A 20,221-nucleotide genomic window follows, 5' to 3' on the forward strand; every position below is an offset into this window, starting at 1 on the left:
TGCGCCATGCCTGCCTGGATACTGCCATGCTCCCACCTTGATGATAATGGACTGAACCTCTGAACCTGTAAGCCAGCCCCAATTAAATGTTGTTTTTTTATAAGACTTGCCTTGGTCATAGTGTCTGTTCACAGCAGTAAAACCCTAACTAATACACTGTGTTTTAAAGTTACAAACGGGGTGTATATGGGGTGGGGGGTGTATGCATGCTCACATGCCCCTATTTCCATGGCCTACTGGGAACCAAGCCTGGCTCTTCCCTATTGCATTATGGGAAAGGAAGCCACCTTCCCCTTTAGGTCACTTCTTGCTCTCTCGGGTTGTTCTCCTGTCCTCCACAGTTGTCCACCATTGAAACTAATGACATCCACACCCTGTCCCGTGGTCATGGGTGCATCTTTTTAGTCTGACTACTGATGACCAATTGTGTAATTATTAGTGAAAATTGAGAGAGATAGACACAGTATTCAGGCTGCTTTTGCTAAGCAAAGATGACCTGCTTCATGACTACATAGTATTTAGCGCTCAAGCTTCTATTTTATACAGATGTTTGGTTTTCCGGAAGGTTTTAGTTGTCTTGCTTTTCAAAAGGGAGTGTGCAAATATGTGTATATATTAGCTATATATGAAATTTAAGTTTGTATATGTGTGTGTGTGTTTTGCTATACTTAAATACAGTAAATAACACAGAGAGGGGATGGAGAGGAGGGATAGGGAGAGGGAATTCATCATGCACTCCCGACAACCAGGGCATAAGTTTCATGCGAGGAACAACTCACATGTAAATTTCAAGAGAACTAAAGAACTGTCTGAGAGGATGTGTGATGTGTGAAGTGATGTGAGCTCAAGGCCACACAGAAGATTAATTATTTAATGTGTAAAGTTGCTGGATCAAGACTAACACTGCATGTATAACATTAAATCCCTAAAAAGGTTTAGAAGAGATTGCCCTTGAACGGGAAAGGGAGAGTTGTTCCACTTTAGTTTCAGTATGCTAAACGTGTGTATATATACTTTAATTAAAAGTCTAAAGTAGAGCTGGGTACGTAGCTCAGTTGGTAGAGTGCTTGCCTGGCATTCCTGAAGCCCTGGGTTTTGCTCCCAGTACCACCTAGAACCAGGCATGGTGGTACATGCCTGTAATCCCAGCACTGGAGATAAGAAGGTTGGCCTCATCTGTTCTAGTTAGCTTTCTGTTGCTGATAAGCACTGTAACACAAAGCAATGTAGGAAAGAAAGGGTTTCATTGGCTAATATGTCACAATCATAGCCCATCACTGAGGGAAGTCAGGCCAAGAACTGGAGCAGGGGCCATGGAGGAAGGCTGCTCACTGGCTTGCTCCTAGGATCACTGTCAGCTACTTTTTCTTATACAGTTCAGGTCTGCCTGCCTAGAGATGGCACCACCTGCAGTGGGCTGGCCTTCCTATATCAACTAGAAGTCAAGAAAATGCACCACCCCCCAGGACATATCCCAGGGCCAATCTAATGGAGGCAATGCTTTATTGGGGTTCCTTCTCCCAAGATGATAGAACATCATCTCAGAGTTCAAAACCAGCCTGGGGTATATGAGAGACCGTCTCAAAAAATAAAATGAAATAAAATAAACGGCAAGCATCCTTTCACAGGAAGAAGGCATGTCAGAGCAATGTGCTATAATGAGCACTCTCCTTGCTGTCAGGGTCTCTGGATTTCAATTATTTATGCACAGTTATATTGCATTGTTTTACATTTGCAACAATGACCATGTGGGCTTTACAATCAGCATTTCCCCAAGCCTTGCTTTGACCTTGCTGTGGATGCCTGCACAGGCCAAGCTAACCTTTCTGATTGCTTTCTCCATCTTTTCTCACTGGTGTCCTGTGTGAGCATAGCTCCATCTGAAAGAATGCAGGAGTTGGGGGTGGGGAGCTGGCATAGAGAACAGGCTCACATCTGGTGACCTTGAATGGGGCAAGTCCCACCAATGACTCTTTGCCTCTGTTGGGAGACAGCAGGTTTATTTGTGCTTAAAGTAAGATGCCCAGTGAACGGTCTGCATCCCTGTGAACCCAGGACAGAAGGGGCTTCTGTCACACCTGTCACATGGTAGCATCATGCTTCATCTGCTTTTAAGAGATATTTCTCCTGATGGTAATGGAAACTTCCCAATGCCTATACCTTCCTCCTGCCAAGGGTCCAATGACAAATTAAAGCTCACACTGAGAGCTCACATACAGAAGATGGGAGAGGGGCAGTTGTGCTGGAAGGTGTGTGGCCTATATGGATGAAGGCTTCCCTGAGGCTGCAGATGGAACTCCCTTCTCCTAGTCTTCCCCAACCTGTATACTCTAGCTCCCCACATACATTCCAATCCTAAGGCTGTCCACAATTAGGACAGAATAACATACAACAGGCTGAGGGGAGTGACTGGATACTCTTCCCCACCTCTAGGGGGAATGGAACAGCCAACAAGCCCAGCTGGGGTTTGCAAGCAGGTACGGCTAGTCTCATGAAAGATGCCTAGCTCTGCTCAGTGACAGTGCTACACAGAGCTGCCTAAAGTACAGTCTGCTTAGCCTAAGCAAGAGAGGCTCCATCTGAGACCATCTTCCCCAGGTGGTAACCACGGGTGTGGGCATCTTCTCATCTTCTCTGCTGTCTCGGCTGTGCGGTGATTAATGACATGGGAGCACGTGGTTCCGTGACCTCTTGGCTCCCGCTGCTGCTCTCCGTCACTCCTCATAACCATTTGCAAATATTAGCTCCCTGTGTCGTTTCTCCTCATCAGCCGCTTTCACAGGTGACAAGCCGGGTGCTCCTCAGATTGCCATATAGCATACGCTCCGGCCCTCGTGACAGTCTGACATCTGGTGAGCCATCCCCGAAGTTTCTAAGGGAAGGCATCAGCAGGAAGGTTCCCAGGGGAGTCCTAAAGAAGAGGGGACTTCAGGGGCCTATGGTCTGGGAAAGGCCAGGGCTGCTGCATGTGTCCCAGGAACCTAAGGGTGTATAAAAATAGACCTCCCATCATTAAATCAATGTATATGTTTAAGAATATGTATTTGCTGGTCTTTTTGTATATATGTGTGTTATGAGCTAATATGTTTGTGCACATGTGCAGGGGTGGAGGTATTCATATGTGAGTCTGTGAATGCGGAAATTAATGTCAAATATTGTTCTTAATCATCCTCCATCTGAGTTTTGAGACAGGGTTTCTCATTGAGCCAAGGCTCACCAATTTGGGCAGACAAGCTGGCTAGCATACCGCAGATAGAGGAGGCTACCTCTACCTCCCCAATGCTGAAATTGTAGGGCTTCACCCAGCTTTTTACATGGATGCTGGGGACCCAAACTCGGGTCCTCATGCTTTAATATCAGCCACTTTATTTGCTGAGCTAACAACCCAGCCCTTTATTACTGATTGGTTGATTAATTGATTTTTGTCTTGGAGATAAGGTCTTACTATGTAGACTAGACTGGCCTTGAACTTGAGATCCTCTTTCAGCACCTCCCGTGCTCCATTTGTGTGAATGTGTGTGTGTGTGTGTGTGTATGCTAGCACAGATGTGTGAAAGTGCATATGTGTGTACATGCATGTAGAATCCAGAGGACAACTTTGGAGTATCATTTCTCAGGTACCATCTACCTTTTTCCCTCTCTTTTAAAGAGAGACAAGGTCTCCTCTTGCCCTTGAACCTCCAGGTAGGCCAGGCTGACTGTCTTGGCCAGGCTGACCGTCTTATCGAAGAGCCTCAGGTTCTTTTTTTTTTTTTTCCCGAGACAGGGTTTCTCTGTGTAGCCCTGGCTGTTCTGGAACTCACTTTGTAGACCACCGGCTGGCCTCAAACTCAGAAATCCGCCTGCCACTGCCTCCCAAGTGCTGGGATTAAAGGAGTGTGCCACCACGCCCGGCTCGAGCCCCAGGTTCTAATCCCAAGAGGTCCTCTTTGGGATTAGAAGCATGCACCACCACACCTAGCTTTTCTACATAGGTCTGGGGATCAAACTCAGATTGAGGTTCCAGGACAAGCACTTTACTGATTCAGCCAACTCCTCGCTTCCTCTTTCCCCACTGCTTTGTCATTTATATGCACCTCTAGTATAAAACCAGTTCCCCTGTAAGCAAGGAACACCAGATACAGCACTCTAGATGGTGAGTCTACCACAGATGAGCCAGAATTCTGAATAGCCATAACTGCCCACATGCTAATTGTTCACTGTGAGGGACCAAAGAGGGTATTTTGCTCTTTGGTCATTTAAATTTGTTTTTATTCCCGGTCTCTTACATCCACACCCTGTGTTGAAGTCCCTACTCTATAAATGCTTGGTTTTGATTTCCCCTAAAAAATTAGTAAAGTTACTGTGGGTGGTTTATTTTGATGTATTAACTGTATTTTAGGGGGGAAGCAGCAAAAATTGCATATAGCTTTCTCCTTCTTGTCTCTATAAGTTGAACTCAAATTATTTATAGTTTGATACTCAGAGATGGTTTCCAGGTATTTATGTAGCAGAAAAGCAAAGGGGCCGGGGGTGACTGTGGAGAGAAGAGAACACTTGGATGACTTAACGAATTCACCCTGGGAGTCACCAGGACTGATCTGTGACCCTGTACCTATCAGAGTTCCCAACCCATGGCATATTTGTCCAGCTGAACTGATTAGAAAATAGTGGACATATTAGTTAGTTTTCTGGCCATGACAAAATGTCTGACAAAGGGGACTTACAGAAGCAAGAGTTGACTCTGGCTCATGGTTTGAGGGTGAAAGTCCAGCATGGTTGGGGAAGCAGGAGCGTGCAGCATGCACAGACAGGAAGCAGACTGAGTGTGAGTGCTAGCTCACCCTCTGCTTTGTATTCAGCCCTGAATCCTAGCCATGCATGGTGCCATCTATGTTCAGGGTGGGTCTTCCCACTTCGCTTAGACTACTTTAGTAAACCCTCTCACAGACAGGCCTAGTGGTTTGTTTCCATGGTAATTATAAATCTCATCAGGTTGACAATTAAGATTAACTGCCACAGTGGGTATGCCAGGTGATGTCAATAAACAAATGCTTAGATCAATGGAAAAAAATAACTGGAAGCATTTTAGAAAATGCCAAGCTCCTGAAAGCTTGCCGCTGCCCAAGTGCCCAGTGGTGACAGGTGGCCGGCAGACAAGGCTGGCTGTGCCTAGACTCCATCACCTGCAGTCTGACGGAGGCCAGGGGCAATGTAAAAATATCCCACGCTGGGTTCCCTTGAGGGGTCCTGGTAAGTCATAGGTTCTGAGTTTCCTCTTGCTGTAGTTTTACATGGCCCTTTCTCTGTCCTTCCCCCATCACCCCATCTTCCATTCTGAGGAGTGTTCCATGGATGTTTTGTTTTCTCTGTCACAGGAGATACTGGTACCCACGAGGCCATGGCTCCAATCATCGTGGTTGCCCCAGGCAACAGAAGTGTGGTAGCAGGGTCCAGTGAGACTACCTTGGAGTGCATAGCCAATGCCAGGTACAGGGTGTGCTCTGGGCATGGGAACTTAGGTGGGGCATCTGTCATCTGAAAACCCAGACCCTGAAATACTTCCAAATCTGGGACTTGGAGCCTTGATACCAAGCTGCAGTGGAAATTTCCAACCCGATCTCATATGTCTGATGGGTCAAAGCACAGATGCACTAAGAATGAATATAGCATGGGATTCCCTTTGGGCTAAGTGTGTAAACTTCAGATGAAACACAAATGGATTTCATGTTCAGACTTGGCTCCCATCCTTATGCAGTCTCACTGAGAATATACAAATACTCCAGAGGGGGAAAACCCAAAATACAAAGTACTTATAAAGGCTGGGCATTTCAAATAAAGGCAACAGAACATGGACAAGAGGCCAGGGAGATGGCTTGGCCAGTAAAATACTTGGTGCACAAGCATGAGGACCCACGTTCTGCTCCCCAAAATCCACATAAAAGCCAGATGTGTTATCATACTCCTATAATCCTAGCGTTGGAGAGACAGATACAGGAGGATTCCCTCGGGATCTGCGGTTCAGCTAGCCTAGCAATACACCAAGCTGCAGGTTTAGTGAGAGACCCTCTCTCAAAAAATTAAGGTAGCAAGAGGTATAAATAATAATCACATTGACCTACTCTAGCGTCTCTGGGTATATACGCACATGTACACTCATACACTCCAATAAATAAGAAAGAGCCTGGACCTGGATATCCTCCTGTGGAGAGACAGTGATGTGGAGAACAGCGTATGAGCTCCACACTTCAGACTGCAGCAGGCTCACTTCTCCTGGGGCACTGCATGTCAGGGAATGCAGGGGACCTCATGCTAGATACTTCCTCCCACTGTCTCTGCAGTGCATGGAGCTTTTCAGGTTAGCTCCTGGTGATGGAGAGACCTCCTCAGCAACAATGACTCAAGCTATAGGGGGAGAGATGAGCCAAACCCCTGTATAGCCAAGGAAAGCTAGTTCCTCTTGCCCTTCTAGTTCCAGGCATGCCCTGCCTATTTCCTGGTCACTCTAGGTTGAGGTTTAGATGGTCACACCTTCCGTGTATCTGTAGGTCCCCTATTAGTATTTATTTGAAGCATTCTTTTCCTGGGCAAATGGAATCATTAGCATGTATGGTCCATTGCCGCTGCAATTAGCTATCCTTGCTCAATAGCCCTTGAGCAGAATGTCTCGTTGAGGCGAGCCGTGAGGGAGTGGAGCAGGATCTGGATTGATTTTTAAATGTCCATTGTTCAACCCGCCATGGTTCCTGGTAGAATTAGCTTTGTCAAGCTCGTGCTGAATGCCTGAAATTATTATTACTGCGGTCCACGTGATTCGCAGCTCGCTGTCACCGGTGCCCTTCCGCTCTTTCGCAGGCCTGTGGAGGAGCTGAGTGTGCACTGGAAGAGAAACGGAGTTCGGCTCACAAGTGGACTACACAGCTACGGGAGGCGCCTTACCATCACCAATCCGACATCAGCAGACACCGGGATGTACGTGTGCGAGGCGACACTCCGCGGGAGCACATTTGAGCCAGCCAGGGCCAGAGCCTTCCTTTCCATCATAGGTAATGCTCAGTCCAGCAGTGGTGCTGGCTGCATCCTCAGGTAGCTCTCCATTCCCACAGTGCCAGGCAGACAAGAGAGCTGCTGTGTATCCCACTAACCTGATGTATTTGTGCGCGTGTGCCACCTCTGTACACAGATGTGGAAGCCAGAGGTTGACATCAGGTGACTCTCCTCTGCTACCCTCCAACTTATTGTTTGAGGTAGGATCTCTCTCTAGAACCGAGAGCTTTCCGTTTTGGCTAGACTGACTGGCTCCATAGCTGGCTCTCAGGATCCAGCTGCCTCCCTCCACCCACAGCCCTGGGGTTATAGATGATCCACTGCTGACCCTGGCTTTTTATGTGGGAGCAGCGAGTCCTCAAGCTATTGCAGTGAGTGTGCTGCCAAGTCATCTCCTCAGTCCCCACTGACCTTTATTTTTAATGACATTGATTGATGGTTGATTGATTGATTGATTGATTGATTGTATGTGTATGTGTATGTTTGGAGAGGGGATGCTCACAGGCCACAGGATGCATGTGGAGGTCAGAGGACAACTTGTGAGAGTGAGTTCTCTCCTTCCACCATGTATCCTGGGGATCAAACGCAGGTGGTCAGACTTGACTGAGCACACCTTTTCCAGCTTAGCCATCTCCTTGGGCCCCACCGACCTTCTCTTTAATGATGTAAATGGTGGTATGGTAGAGTTTATCTTCCGAGTTAATCCCACTTGCTTTGGACCAAAGTAGGAATGTCTCTCGTACCTTCTCAACATAGCCGTGCCTCTCGCCTTTCTCATCACTAGGACAGAGCACCTACTAGAAACTCTTCAAGACAGGACAGGCTTTCGTTTACAATTACAAGGCATACAGTCCTCCGTGGTAGGGAAAGCCCAGTGGATAGTTTGGCTTTGTTTTTGGTAGTGAGTCCCTGCAGCCCCGAAGATTGTGCCCAGAATCCCTGCTAGATTATGACCCTTGAAGGTCTATCCCCTGTAACCACCAAAAGTTCTGACGTGTCCGTCCCAAAACAGCACCACCGCCTGGGGAGCAAACATTGGAAACGGGAGCACAGGGGGGACAGTTCACCCTCAGTCCACAATCACCTGCTACCATCAAGCTGGACAGTGGAGGTGGGGGTGTCCTCATCACAGCCACCGCCTGCCTCTTCTGGCCTCTCTTTTGCCCCAAACTTCTCCCTAACTCTCCCTGGCTCTCACGATCTGTACTCAGAAGTCAGCCTATGTGATGTCGACTCGGAAGGTTGAACTGAAATGTAAGAACAGCAATCATTTTTTTAAAAAACAGGCCAAGTATGACCTGGAGGTGGGGAGGGCGGATAAAGTCAAAAGCTCCAAGTCACCACTAAATACTGGAAGATCACAGTCTTGGAAGCATGGCTTGGGCTGCAGCCGAGGGAATTGTAAGCTTATCACAAGATGATGATATGGGCGCATCACACAGCGAGGCAAGTACCCGCACTTGATTTTCCCAGCTTCCTGCATGGTCACGAGCTTGTTCTTAAAATGGCTGCAGCTGCTGTCCTGCTGCCCTGCGAGTCCTCAGCAGAAGCCACTGCTGACAGAGACTGCCTCAAAGGCAGCTTCACTCCATCTCTTGTCAGAAATGAAAGGCATTGAAATGGACGGGGGAGAAAGGCCTCTCCAGAGAATTACTCCTTCAATAACACCTTTTTTTTTTTTTTTGCAGTTTGCCATTTTGCAAAAAGAAAAGAAAAATGCAGATAGATTTCTATGAAATTAGCCAGCACCAAGGAGCATTGCATAGAAGGTGGTTGCCCTGAGCAGTCTCTTGTCTGTTAGCCATCGGGACAGGGGTTTGCGCTCTCCCTGTGACTTTGCTACATACAGCCCACCAGCAACCTCCAGAGCAGGTCATGAGGGTGATCAGAGAATCGGAGCCACAGGGCAGAGTCGCCAATCACTGCTGATCCCACCCGAGGGTCTGAGCTCTCCTCTGGCTGCCAGTGCTAGATATAGATGTGAAAATCATATCCCATTCTCAGCAGAGACTTCCATTGGGCTTGATCTATGGCTGTCTGAGCACAGTCCATTATAGATTGAACCAAAATTAAAATTTGTTATGTGTAAATCTCTGGAAGACAGGACTCTATTGTGTTAAAAAACATTTTTAAGGTAATTTAAACAAGGGAGGAAATTTATCTCCCTATAAACTGGGAATGTTTGCCTCTATCACCATTCCTTCCTCGAGTATTTAAATCTATCATCCTAACTTTGATCTCAAATTCACATCAGAATCGGTTTTTGCATTTAGCCCTCACCATCCCTCATGTTCTGGCTTGGAAAGATATGGAAACACACTCCAATTCTTTTGTCTGTAGATGAATGTATGTGTGTGCACATGTTCATGTATGTGTAGACATTGAATGCCTTCCTCAGTCACTCTTAACCTTATTTTTGAGGTTTAAAAAATGTGTGTGTGTGTGTGTGTGTGTGTGTGTACAGCTGCCTGCATAGACCCAAAGAGAGTGTTGATTCCTCCAGAGCTGAAGTTGAAGGCAGGTACAAGCCTCCTGATGTGGGTGCTTGGAGCTGAACTTGGGTCCTTTGCTAGAACAGTAAATTCTCTTAACCACTGAACCACCTCCCTTAGCTTTTGAGACAGGGTGTCTCACTGAACCTGTAGCTTGCCACTTTGTCTAGTCTGACTGCCGAGCTTCAGGGATCCTCCTGTTCCTACCTGCTGCATCCCTCTGTGCTAGAGTCACAGGGACACGCTGTCATGAGTGCTGAGGGCACACACTCAGGTCTCCATACTTGTGCAGTCAGTACCTCACCACTGAGCAACCTCTTGTCCCCAGCACTTTCTGTCTGAATAAGTTTGACTTCAATCCCCTTTTGTTTAGAAGTTGTTGTGACAGGTGAAATTTTGTGGTTGGGTCACACTGGAGAAAACACTGAAGAAAGCATTTCTGTTGATTCAAAGGACTCAGGGATTGTCACCAAGCTCGGCCACCACATCAGGGAGGGATTCTGAGCAAGCGTGACCAATCTCCCAGGCTGTCACCAGCAGAGATGGGCAGAGAGCTATTGATATGAGCATGCAGATGAATGGAAGCAAAAGGAATAGCCTTCCAATTATGGATATTTCACACTGATGAGACGAGACAGACGGCGGCGGCTGTTTGCCCTGCCTGTCAGCTTCCAGCTGAATTGCTCAATTTCTGTAGTCTAAACAGGACTCCAAGCTCTGATCACTAGAAGGTGCCTGGCGTCCACCCTGTAGAGCCCTGAGGCTTGTCCCCTGACCTCCTCACTGCTCAGTTGTCCTGCTGTCCCTCTTTCCTCCTGACCTCTGCTGTGACATCTCCCTGCTGGCCAGACTCTGGGCCATTGCTCTGACACTCAGAGGCTACTGTGTAACATGACCGCTGCCTCCCTATGGTGTACAACTTTCTGCTCTGCTACCACCTTCTCTTTCTTGGTGGCATCTTTCAGACATAGGAACCAACTTTACCCACCATGGGGGGGGGGGGAGTGCTGGTGCTGCCCCCCCCAGGAGAAGCTCCACCCCTGCATCTGCTGATAGACTGTGTGCTTTGCTACTACTAACCATGCAGTTCTATGCTGGAGATTGTCCATAGTCTGCAATGGGCCTTGCCTCTTCTTGCTCTAGAGAGCAAGAACAGTTCAGCCATCTCCCAAGCACTGCCTCTGCAGCCAGTGTCTGGGGCCAGTTTTGTTGGAGGCAAACCCTGGATGGGTGCCTCAGGCTGTGAGCAGCTGTCTGTGACTGACCTATCCATCCTTTAGCTTCTGGCAAGCTTGCCTGTCAATAAGACTAGGTGTCCCTTGAGAATCTCCTGGAAGTCACTGTGCAAGAGTCTCAGCTGTGCTCTGTAGCAGTTGGCACATGGTAGCAAGGTATGTAGCAGGGAGATATAAGCATAGGTTTTAGGGTTCACTTCTGACCATATGGGTACCTGGTCGCTGAGCTTTAATGAATGTCTTTGATATTCTTGGCCTTGGTTCTGATCCTTGACATGGAGAGGTGGTAGGTAAGGCTGAAACAAGGGAGAGTCAATGAAGCAAGCTCACCATAAAAGTGCTGAAAGAATGGCTTCACGTGTCATTAGCATGACCACCATAGCACGTGTTGCTGGCTAGTGAGTGTCTATGTCATATTAATGAGTGTATGTGTCACATCAGTGAGTGTATCCATCACACTCTTTTTACACTAAGAGCCATGATGCTCTCGCCATCCTTGGAACATTGGTAATTTGGTCAGGATAAAACAAAGGATGGTAACTGTGATGGCTGGCTTTAACTGTCCATGTGACACACTCTAGTGTCACCTGGGAAGAGTCTCAGTGAGGAACTGGCTGGTTCAGGTTGACCTGTGAACATGCCTGTCAAGGATTGTCTTAATTAAGTTAATGGATGTAGGAAGACCCATCCTAAAGCCAGCAGCACCATCCTTGACTCCAGATCCTGGACTGTGGAGAAAGCAAGCCAAGTACCAAGTATGCATGTGGTTGTTGTCTCTGGCCTTGGCTGCTTTAAGTCCAGGAGTATGAGGCAGTGGGTTATACTGCATCCTCAGTCAGGGAGCAGAAAGAGATGAACTCTTGTGCTCAGCTCACTTTGTGCTTTAAATTGAGCTGAGCACACAGCCCACAGCACACAAACTGGTGCTGCCCACACTGGGGGAAGGCAATCTTCTCTCCTCAGTTATACCTTTCTGGAAGCATCCTCAAAGACACTCCCAGAGGTGAGGTGTCTCCATGGTGTTAATAAATCCAACAAGCACACAATGAAGACTGAGCAACACAACAACCAATACTCCATCTCTTTCTTGCAAAGCTATTCTGAGTCCCTGAATGCAGATCACTCCTATTTTAAAACAAAGCCACTCATAGTGGCTGGTACAGTGTCATAGATGAGCAGCCATTCTGCAGCCTAGTAGGTGTTTATGTCTCTCTCCCTCCTCCCCTCCCTCTCCCCTCAATTCCTCTTCCTGTCCCTCCTATCCATCCTTCCCTTCCCCTCTATCTTTCCCCCTCCTTTCTCTCTTCCTTCCTTTCTTCTTTCCCTTCTCCCCACCATTTTCCTTTTTTCTCTTCCCTTCCTCCAGTCCTTCCATCTTCAAATCTCTGCCCCACCTCTTGCCTCTCCTGCTTCCTTGTAGAGAAAATTCTCCACTATCTGGGCTCCTGCCATGAGACCTGGCCACTCAGCTAACCCTGCTCTCCCACTCTCTCCATTTTAAGATCGATGACCTTTATCCCACTTGCAGAGCTCACCGTGTCCCATACAGAGCACACAGGTCCCAGAGGATCTGGCGTAGACATCCTCGGGGACCATTCTGCCCACTCCATTGGACGAGGCACCCAGTGTGGACAGCTACTGCAGCCAAAGGCACAGCATAGCAGCAGAACTGGGCCTCTAGAGGGCAGGGAAGCTGATGTAGGCAATGTGCTTATCAGAACAGGCCTGGGGATCAGTCTGAATTCACCACCAAGCCTGAGGGCTGTGCAACATGGCCTGGGTATGCATTAATCACCCCCACGGAGGCGGTTCTGCAAGCACCTCTGCTTCCAGCCCCTTCAGTCAACGCCCCAGTTTTGAACTACTTGGAGGGGTCCTAGCTCTGGTTCTGGTACTGCAGCTGGGCCATCTGGAGGACATTCAGCCCGTGCTGGCTTTGAGCTCTGATTTCACCCAGGGCAAGAGACTCTTCTGATGTCTTCATCTTAGTTCTAAAGATGGAATGCCCGTTTCTATCCTTGGTTTTATTGGCTGCAGCTGTGATCGATATTTAACAGTCCAGTACAAGCCTGTGCCAACTGGGCTGGCGTTCTCTCTCTCTCTCCCTCTCATTTGCCAAGACAGACAGATTCACCCAGTTGCCCTTGGAAGATCAAGCGGTAAAATGGCATGTGCCTTAGATGGCTGTCCTCAGGGTGTCTCTGTGGCTCAGCTGCAAGTCCCCACAGCTGAAGACCTAGTAAGTGCCCCACCATCCTCATCCTGTAGACAGTGTGGAAACAAGCAAGACCCCCGAGAGCTCCCATTGAATATGGGTTGGCGTGAGGGACCCACAAAGAGAGATTGTGGCTTATGGGTGGCAGGGAAGAAGCGCCATGAAGCAGGCAGTGTCACTGTGGCAGCTCTAACTTCTAGCCTGTCAGCTCACCTACCTGTCAGCCTTCCAGGAACAAGCTGTAACAGGTGTCTCCGAAGGCTTACAAAGTTTCCTGGTGCCTCTAGGCCACCCTTCCGCACATCAGTGAGAGAGGTGCTGTAAAGTAGGGAGGTGGCATATCTGCCTGACTGTGTGCTGTGCACCACACCTACCTGGCCAAGGCTTGTGGTGAGTGACATCTCCTCATGCATGTCCATCCCCAGGAACATGGTGTGGACTCACCGTCTCCATCCCCAGTCATGTGCCACTGTGCACTCCTCAGAAGCCAAGAATATAAATAGCACCTGGGCTTCTTAGTAAATTTTTTATTGCCATGATAAGACACCACAAGCAAGACAACCTATTTAAAAAAAAAAAAAAGAAGAGAAATTTATTGGAGGGCTCATAATTTCAGAGGATGAGTCAGTGACCATCAGGGCAGGGAATGCGGTAGCAGGGAGCCACAGCACTGGAGGAGTACCTCAAGCTTACTTACATCCCCATCCAGAAACACAAGGCAGAGAGAGCCAATTGGAGGGAGGGGGCTTTTGAAACCTCAAAGTCTACCCTCAGGAACCCACCACCTCTAACAAGGCCACACCTCTTAATCCTTCCCAAACAGTTCCATCAAGTGGAGACCAAGCATTCAAATATATGAGCTCGTGGAGGTGGAACATTTCTATTCAAACCACCATACCATGGCTCTGGAGGTGCTGGGAGTCCTCAGGATGGGTATATGTTCTCAAGTGTGTCTCCTATTGGACACATTTCAAGGGAACCACACAGAATGAGGACAGCCACTTCCAAGTGACATACAGCAATACTGCTTCCATAACATTCTTGACATGAAAAACTAATGAAAGTGGAGATTGGTCCTGGGCTAGGCACAGGGGCTAGGGTAGATGGCATCTTCACGATGAAGGACCATTCTGTGTTCCAATACAGTATAGACACATGACCCTGCATGGTGACTGTGGTGCATGGAACGAGGCACAGGTGTGTGCACACACAACCAGAAGCATGAAGGAGCAGTTAGGATCAACTCTGTTGACCATGTGGCTGACACCCTGTAGGTGGCTCAGTATAGGATGGCATTACCAGTAGGGTGATTATTGTAGACCCAGACCCAAGAAGACCCAAACCAGATCTATACCCCAAGGCAACACTACAATAAAGTCTAGCTCAATGAACCAGTGAGTTTCCAGGTTACTTGTAGAGCATGTGTGAGGGGTCACTTACAGAAGCATGGTTAACCCCAAAGTAGCCACCTCACTAAATAGCATGCTATCGTAGATGGCAACTCCTCCGTGGGCCACACAAATGGAGTCCCCACTTTCATTAACTTTCCACCTGGTCTGGACTCTGGCACCTCCCAGAACCAGGCAACCATGTTTAGCCAGGAGAGAATTATATTCATTGATCCAGAAGGTGCAGGATGGTGTGGCTGAAATCTCAGATAAGGGTCTAAGGACCTTACATGCCTCCTCCTTCTACGAGGGAATGTCAACCAGCACGTGAGGGTCTCTGGGGGAAGTCACAAGGGCTTTGATGAAGGTGGTTATAGCCGTTATCCCAAGAGGACAGAGTTCCACAGGGTAAACCGAGGAAAAGATATATGGGCTCCTCCTGTATTATGACTTGCAAGTGCCTGAGTCTGCAGTTATCTGAAAATAGAATGTTTGACAGAGGAAATGGAAACTGTAATTAATCACAAGCAAATGTTGATATTTAACTTAATTTTTCCCCTTTTGCCCTCACATCCCTTTAATCAGAACATGATGGTAGCTATTGAATTTAGCGTCCACTGATGAATACGGGCCATGACCTGTTCGTAAGGTCCTTGACAGGCTGCACCGCTGTGGAGTTGGAACATAAATAGTACTGCTAGCGTTACTATTGATTAGAGAGACGCGTCTGAGCAGGGACTATCTGTGTGCAAAGACCAGCTAAGAAAGGGAGGACTTCAAATCTTTACAGCTCGTCTCCTGGCCGGTCTATACACACAAAACTCCTATCAGAGGGTTCTGCTTCTGCCTAGTGAACCCACTGCCACCTCCACAGGGCACATGGGGAGTTGGGGCAGGGCTCCTGCTCAAGAGGCCCAGGTAATTGCAGAGTTGGTACCCACTTTCTGTCCATTCAGAAACCTTCAGTCCTTTCTTCTTGGAACTCATGTTTTCATCTCTGTTCCCCTCTTTAGGTCCCACCCTGGTTTGTGGGTTTTTTTTTTTCTTCTTCTTAAGATGTAGTCAATATAGAAGACACACCAAGCCTTATTATCCACATTTAACACTATTACAATGAAAAGAAGATGTCTCCAGAAATTAATTATCACGCAGAAAGTGAACACCAGAGCCTTTGTCATCGTGATAATGAAGTATCACTGCCGCCTTAATGCTCCTGAGCCCGGCCATGCCTCTGCTGGACTCTGCTGAATAAACTGGGGGAAATGCTGCAATTTACTCTCCAAGGAAACTCATTGTCTAATGCTGCCACCATTTCCTCTTCCCCAAGCAAGGGGGAGGCTAGAGAAAAATGCCTGGGAGTTTCCCTCCCTGCCAAGGATTGATGAGAGTCTCTGCCCGTCCTCCTCCACCTCCCCCCACTATTATTTTGCATTCCATCGAAGTATTAAATTTACATTTTGGAGGAGAACTGCTAAGACTTAAAAAAAAAAGTTAATAGGCTGCGCTGTTCCGTGATATAGACCTGGCCCCTTGTTATAGGGCTATTCAGCATGCCTCACGGGTGGTGTTTAGTTTAGGTACGGAAACAAACTAGCCTCCGAAGTACTGTGCTGTAAATATACCTTTATGAAGCTCTTGGGATGCCCTTTCTAAAATGTGAATTAAGATATTCCATGATTTCAAGCCCATAAACTGAGAAGTAGCCATCGCCCTGAGTGGTAATTTGCTTTCTGAAACCTTAGAATATAAATCACCTTTGCCTGCTGCTCCCCAACTTTGAGTCTGTGAGCGTGATGGTGACTAACGATGATGTAGTTAGAACAATCCTGAGAGCACAGACTGAGGGCTGGGGAGGCGGCTCCATCAATAAAGGACTTGCTACACATACATGAGGACCTGTGCTCCAGCTACGGCAGTGCACATCGGTAATCTTGGTGCTAGGGTAGAGGAGAGTGAGACAGGAGGATTCCAGTCTAGCCAAATTGCTGAGCTTCAGATCCCATGATAGATGATGTCTCAAAAAATAAAATGAAGACCAATTGAAGAAGACACTCGACCTTGACCTCTGGCCTATACACACACACAGACACACACATATACATACAGACACACGGACACACATATATACATACAGATACACGGACACACACACATACAGTTATACACACAGACACACACACACAGAGACACATGCACAGACACACAGAGAGACAGACACACAGATACAGAGACACAGACACACAGACACATACATACACAGACACACACACGTGCATACACAAACACACACACATATACCACACGGGGAGAAAGCGAAAGAAAGCTAAAGCAAAAGAGAGAGGGAGAGACAGAGGGAGAGGGAGGGGAAGGGGAGGGAGAGGTGCAGGAGGGAGAGGCGTGGGAGGGAGAGATGAGGGAGGGGAAGGGAGAGGTGGGGGAGGGGGTGCATTAGTTATGTTCTCACTGCTGTGATTAGAACTTCAGACAAAAGCAACTAAAGGGAGAAAGGGGTTGTGTTGCCCACAGTTCCCACAGGAGCAGGCAGGGAAGCCCCAGTGGCAGGAGCAGAAGGCTGGGTGTTCTGCATTGCATCCATACAGAGAGTAAACAAAAAGTGGTGTCTGGCTACAAAGCCTCAAGACCCATCCCCATAAGCTCACTTCCTCCAGCGACTCCCTCTCTTAGAAGTTCCCCAACCTTCCTCCACAGTGCCGCCATCTGGGAACCATGAGTGCTCACATGCTCATGAACTATAGAGGACATTTCACATTAAGGCTATGACATGTCTTTACTTAGGGGTTGTTTTCTTCTCCTTGTTTAAAGAGCCACCATATTTCACTGCTGAGCCAGAGAGTCGGATTTTAGGGGAAGTGGAAGAAACTATGGACATCCCATGTCGAGCCATGGGTGAGTATGGGAAGTCCCAGATGGGGACCTGTGGTCAATGACTGTGACTATCCACAGCAACCTTTAAGTCCTTCTAGGGGGACAGGGAGCATGAAGTTTGGGAATATGGGACTCAGTAACCAGCCTGTGGTCTTGCTGAAGTAAGTCATTGTGAAGACCCCGCTTCTTTGTTTGTCTATAACATAGCCCCGGGGTGGCAAGATGTAATTAAGAGGGGAGAGAAGTTTAGGAAGCTCTTACCCCTGGTCTGCCCGAGAGACAGAGGACACAGAAGACCCTGTGACTCCCCCTCAGGGCCTGGGTTCCCCAGAGTATGTGAGCCTAAGACCATGGCTCTCAGGAAACCCATCTTCATCCACCAGATGATAAGGATTGAGTACCATTTTTATTAATAATTAGTTAGTTAATTAATTAATTAACTTTTAAAGACAGGCTCTCAGAGAACCCAGGCAGCTTCAGACTTGCCCTTGATTGACCTTGATTGAGCACTTATTTGAGCTGCCTGTCTCCACCTCTGAGTGCTGGGATTATAGGTGTGAGCCACCACACATGGTTTATGCAGTACTGGGAATGGAACTTGGGGCTTGTAGCATTCTGCTGACTAAGGTATATTTCAGGCCCCGTTATTAATTATTTTGAACAGGAACATTTCCTACTTTTCTGTCCTTTTAGCTCTGGGGCAGCTCTCATGCTTCACAAGCCATTGTCCCCTCCTCCCTATGGCTCACCATACCCATTGCCCTGTCCATGGACTTTACTATATGGTTTCACAGGGAGTTGCATAATGCTGCCCCTCCCACCATGTACACACACACACACACACACTACCGGCTTTACAAGGCAATCCGTTACCAAGACCTGTATAGATGAAAAGGCTCTTTTCCTGTCTGTTTAGATCTGGCATCATAAAAATAGTTCTCCTTCTCTCACTAAACGCTGGAAGGGAAGCTTTGCTTTTGTGAGAAACAATGACCCCCACTTTGTAATGAGAGTGCTGGAGATCCAGAGTAGCCAATGTGAAGCAGTTTATTTTACGACTTGCTAAGTCTGGCATCAGCCTATAGAAAAAAGTCCTAAATTCCCTATCCAATTGGTTCAGGATAAAAAGCTTTTATCTAATGGATGTCCTGTGGCTGGAGACTCCCTCCTTTTCTGAGCTGTGACTGACTGCTAGTGACTTATCTACCCTAGCATGAACTGGGAGCACCTGGACAAGAGGACATAGCAGGGGACCCGGGGCCTCCTGCTTGTCTCTGCCCTCTGATGAGCTTTAAAGGCACCTCATACTGAAAAACAGACCAGACTGAGATATTTCTCACACTACCAGTTTAGTGACTGTCCCAGTTTCACAAGAGAGATGTTATCTCTTTACACACAGTTGAAATCTTTCACCAGAGAAAGCATGGTTAAGTGTTACACTCAGAGCCTCCAAGATGAAACAAGTTACAATATTGGAAATTTGTCACCAAGTGTCTGGCATGTAGAAGCTGCTCACCAAATACTGGGACCATTCAGCAATGCAACAGAAGTCCAAAACCCAGTCCATGGCCATGTGCCCCAGCACAAACTCCTGCCATGACACTCAGATACCTCCAAAAGCTAATGCCTAGGACTAGGAGCAGATTCATCTCCCTGTATTCAACCAACCCCACCTTCAGCTCTGAAATGGGAGCTGTGGGGCTCCCAACAGCTCTTGGTAAACGCAGTCGCCTCTGACCAGAAGTCCCTTCCCATGATTTATATCAGACCTCTTTGGCAGAGAACTTGCGGACTCTGGTCCCCACTCCTGGTCACCTCATCATGGTCATTCTCTAAGCACGCTGTGTTTCTGTTCTCCTCAGTCACAGCTCTGTTAATGCAGCCATAGAGGAGGACAGGAGAAGGATGGGATGGATGCTGAGTAGAGACACTTCATACTGTGGTGGCCTTGCCCTCTTTCCCCTAGCATAGCAGCCTCTAAAGTGTAGCTCTGAGGGTGAGAAGCTATGTGAAGTCTGTATTTTAGAAATAAGTGCATTCTCTACTGCACGGCTCTACTACGGTGGGGCTTACGGTTCCCACTTGACGTTAAATTGCCCCTAATAGAAACACTCCCACCCTCCCACGTAGTAACTATTATTTTTCAGTAAATGACAATCTCAACATTCTCCCTCGGACAGGAGAAGGCTCTCTTCTTCATAGAATCCCTGCAGGGTAAACTGTTAAGCATAGACTTGTAAATGTGTATTGAACAGATCTTCCGAACAGTGCTCTGCCATCATGTGATTTACAGCTTTCCCCTAACTCTGGCGAGGAGACAAACCGCATGGGAGGTGGGGGTGGAGGGACACCCCGTGAGAGCTACATCATGTAATCGCCATTATGAGGTTTTACATGAATTGCATATGCTTTTACCTTGAAATGGGTTTTAAAAAGTTGTCCTGATTTAATGAGAGGTGACAGGAAACGTAATTAAGGGAAAGGACTGCCCAAGAACACATCATCTGGAAATGCTCCCGACATTAGCTCTATTCATTCAAATGGGCCTTCTACACCCACGTACGCTGACATCGAGTCAGGGGTCTGCGTAAGCCTTAGAGAATCCTGGCAAAATGTGCTCTTTAAAACTTTAATCCATTTTATAATGCCAGGCCTGGAGGCACGTGCCTGTAATCCCAGCACTTAGGAGGCAGAAGCAAGAAGGCCAGCCTGGCTGTGCAGCAAGATTTGTCTCAGAACCAACCAAAAAAATTCATTTTATCTAAGGAAACTGAGGAACAAAGGCACCTAAACTCTAGAACTAACTCTTTGTATCTTCTTGGGTTCCCATGCCCGCTGCATTTCTGGAGTGTGTTATGTCATACGGGTTTGGGCTGGTTCTCTGTGGAGCCTCTTGCACACCTAGTTCTCACTTTCTGGACGGGTGTGGTCTTCTTGAACTTGGGGAAGGGCAGAGATATTCCCCAGGAAGCTGTCTTC

The 20,221-nt window shown here is 47.6% G+C and overlaps 1 protein-coding gene across 1 annotated transcript in view; it reads left to right on the forward strand.

The window, feature by feature from the left end:
* Window positions 1–20,221, forward strand: part of Sdk1 (sidekick cell adhesion molecule 1) — a 713,594-nt gene that overhangs the window by 429,381 nt on the left and 263,992 nt on the right. Inside the window, exons 6-8 of the mRNA XM_029477307.1 lie at window positions 5,358–5,469; window positions 6,835–7,025; window positions 17,180–17,263. Coding sequence (XP_029333167.1) covers window positions 5,358–5,469; window positions 6,835–7,025; window positions 17,180–17,263 — 387 coding nt within the window. The remainder of the gene's footprint in view (window positions 1–5,357; window positions 5,470–6,834; window positions 7,026–17,179; window positions 17,264–20,221) is intronic.

This window comes from Mus caroli, chromosome 5 (genome assembly GCF_900094665.2).
Source record: "Mus caroli chromosome 5, CAROLI_EIJ_v1.1, whole genome shotgun sequence".
NCBI classification, from domain to species: Eukaryota; Metazoa; Chordata; class Mammalia; order Rodentia; family Muridae; genus Mus; species Mus caroli.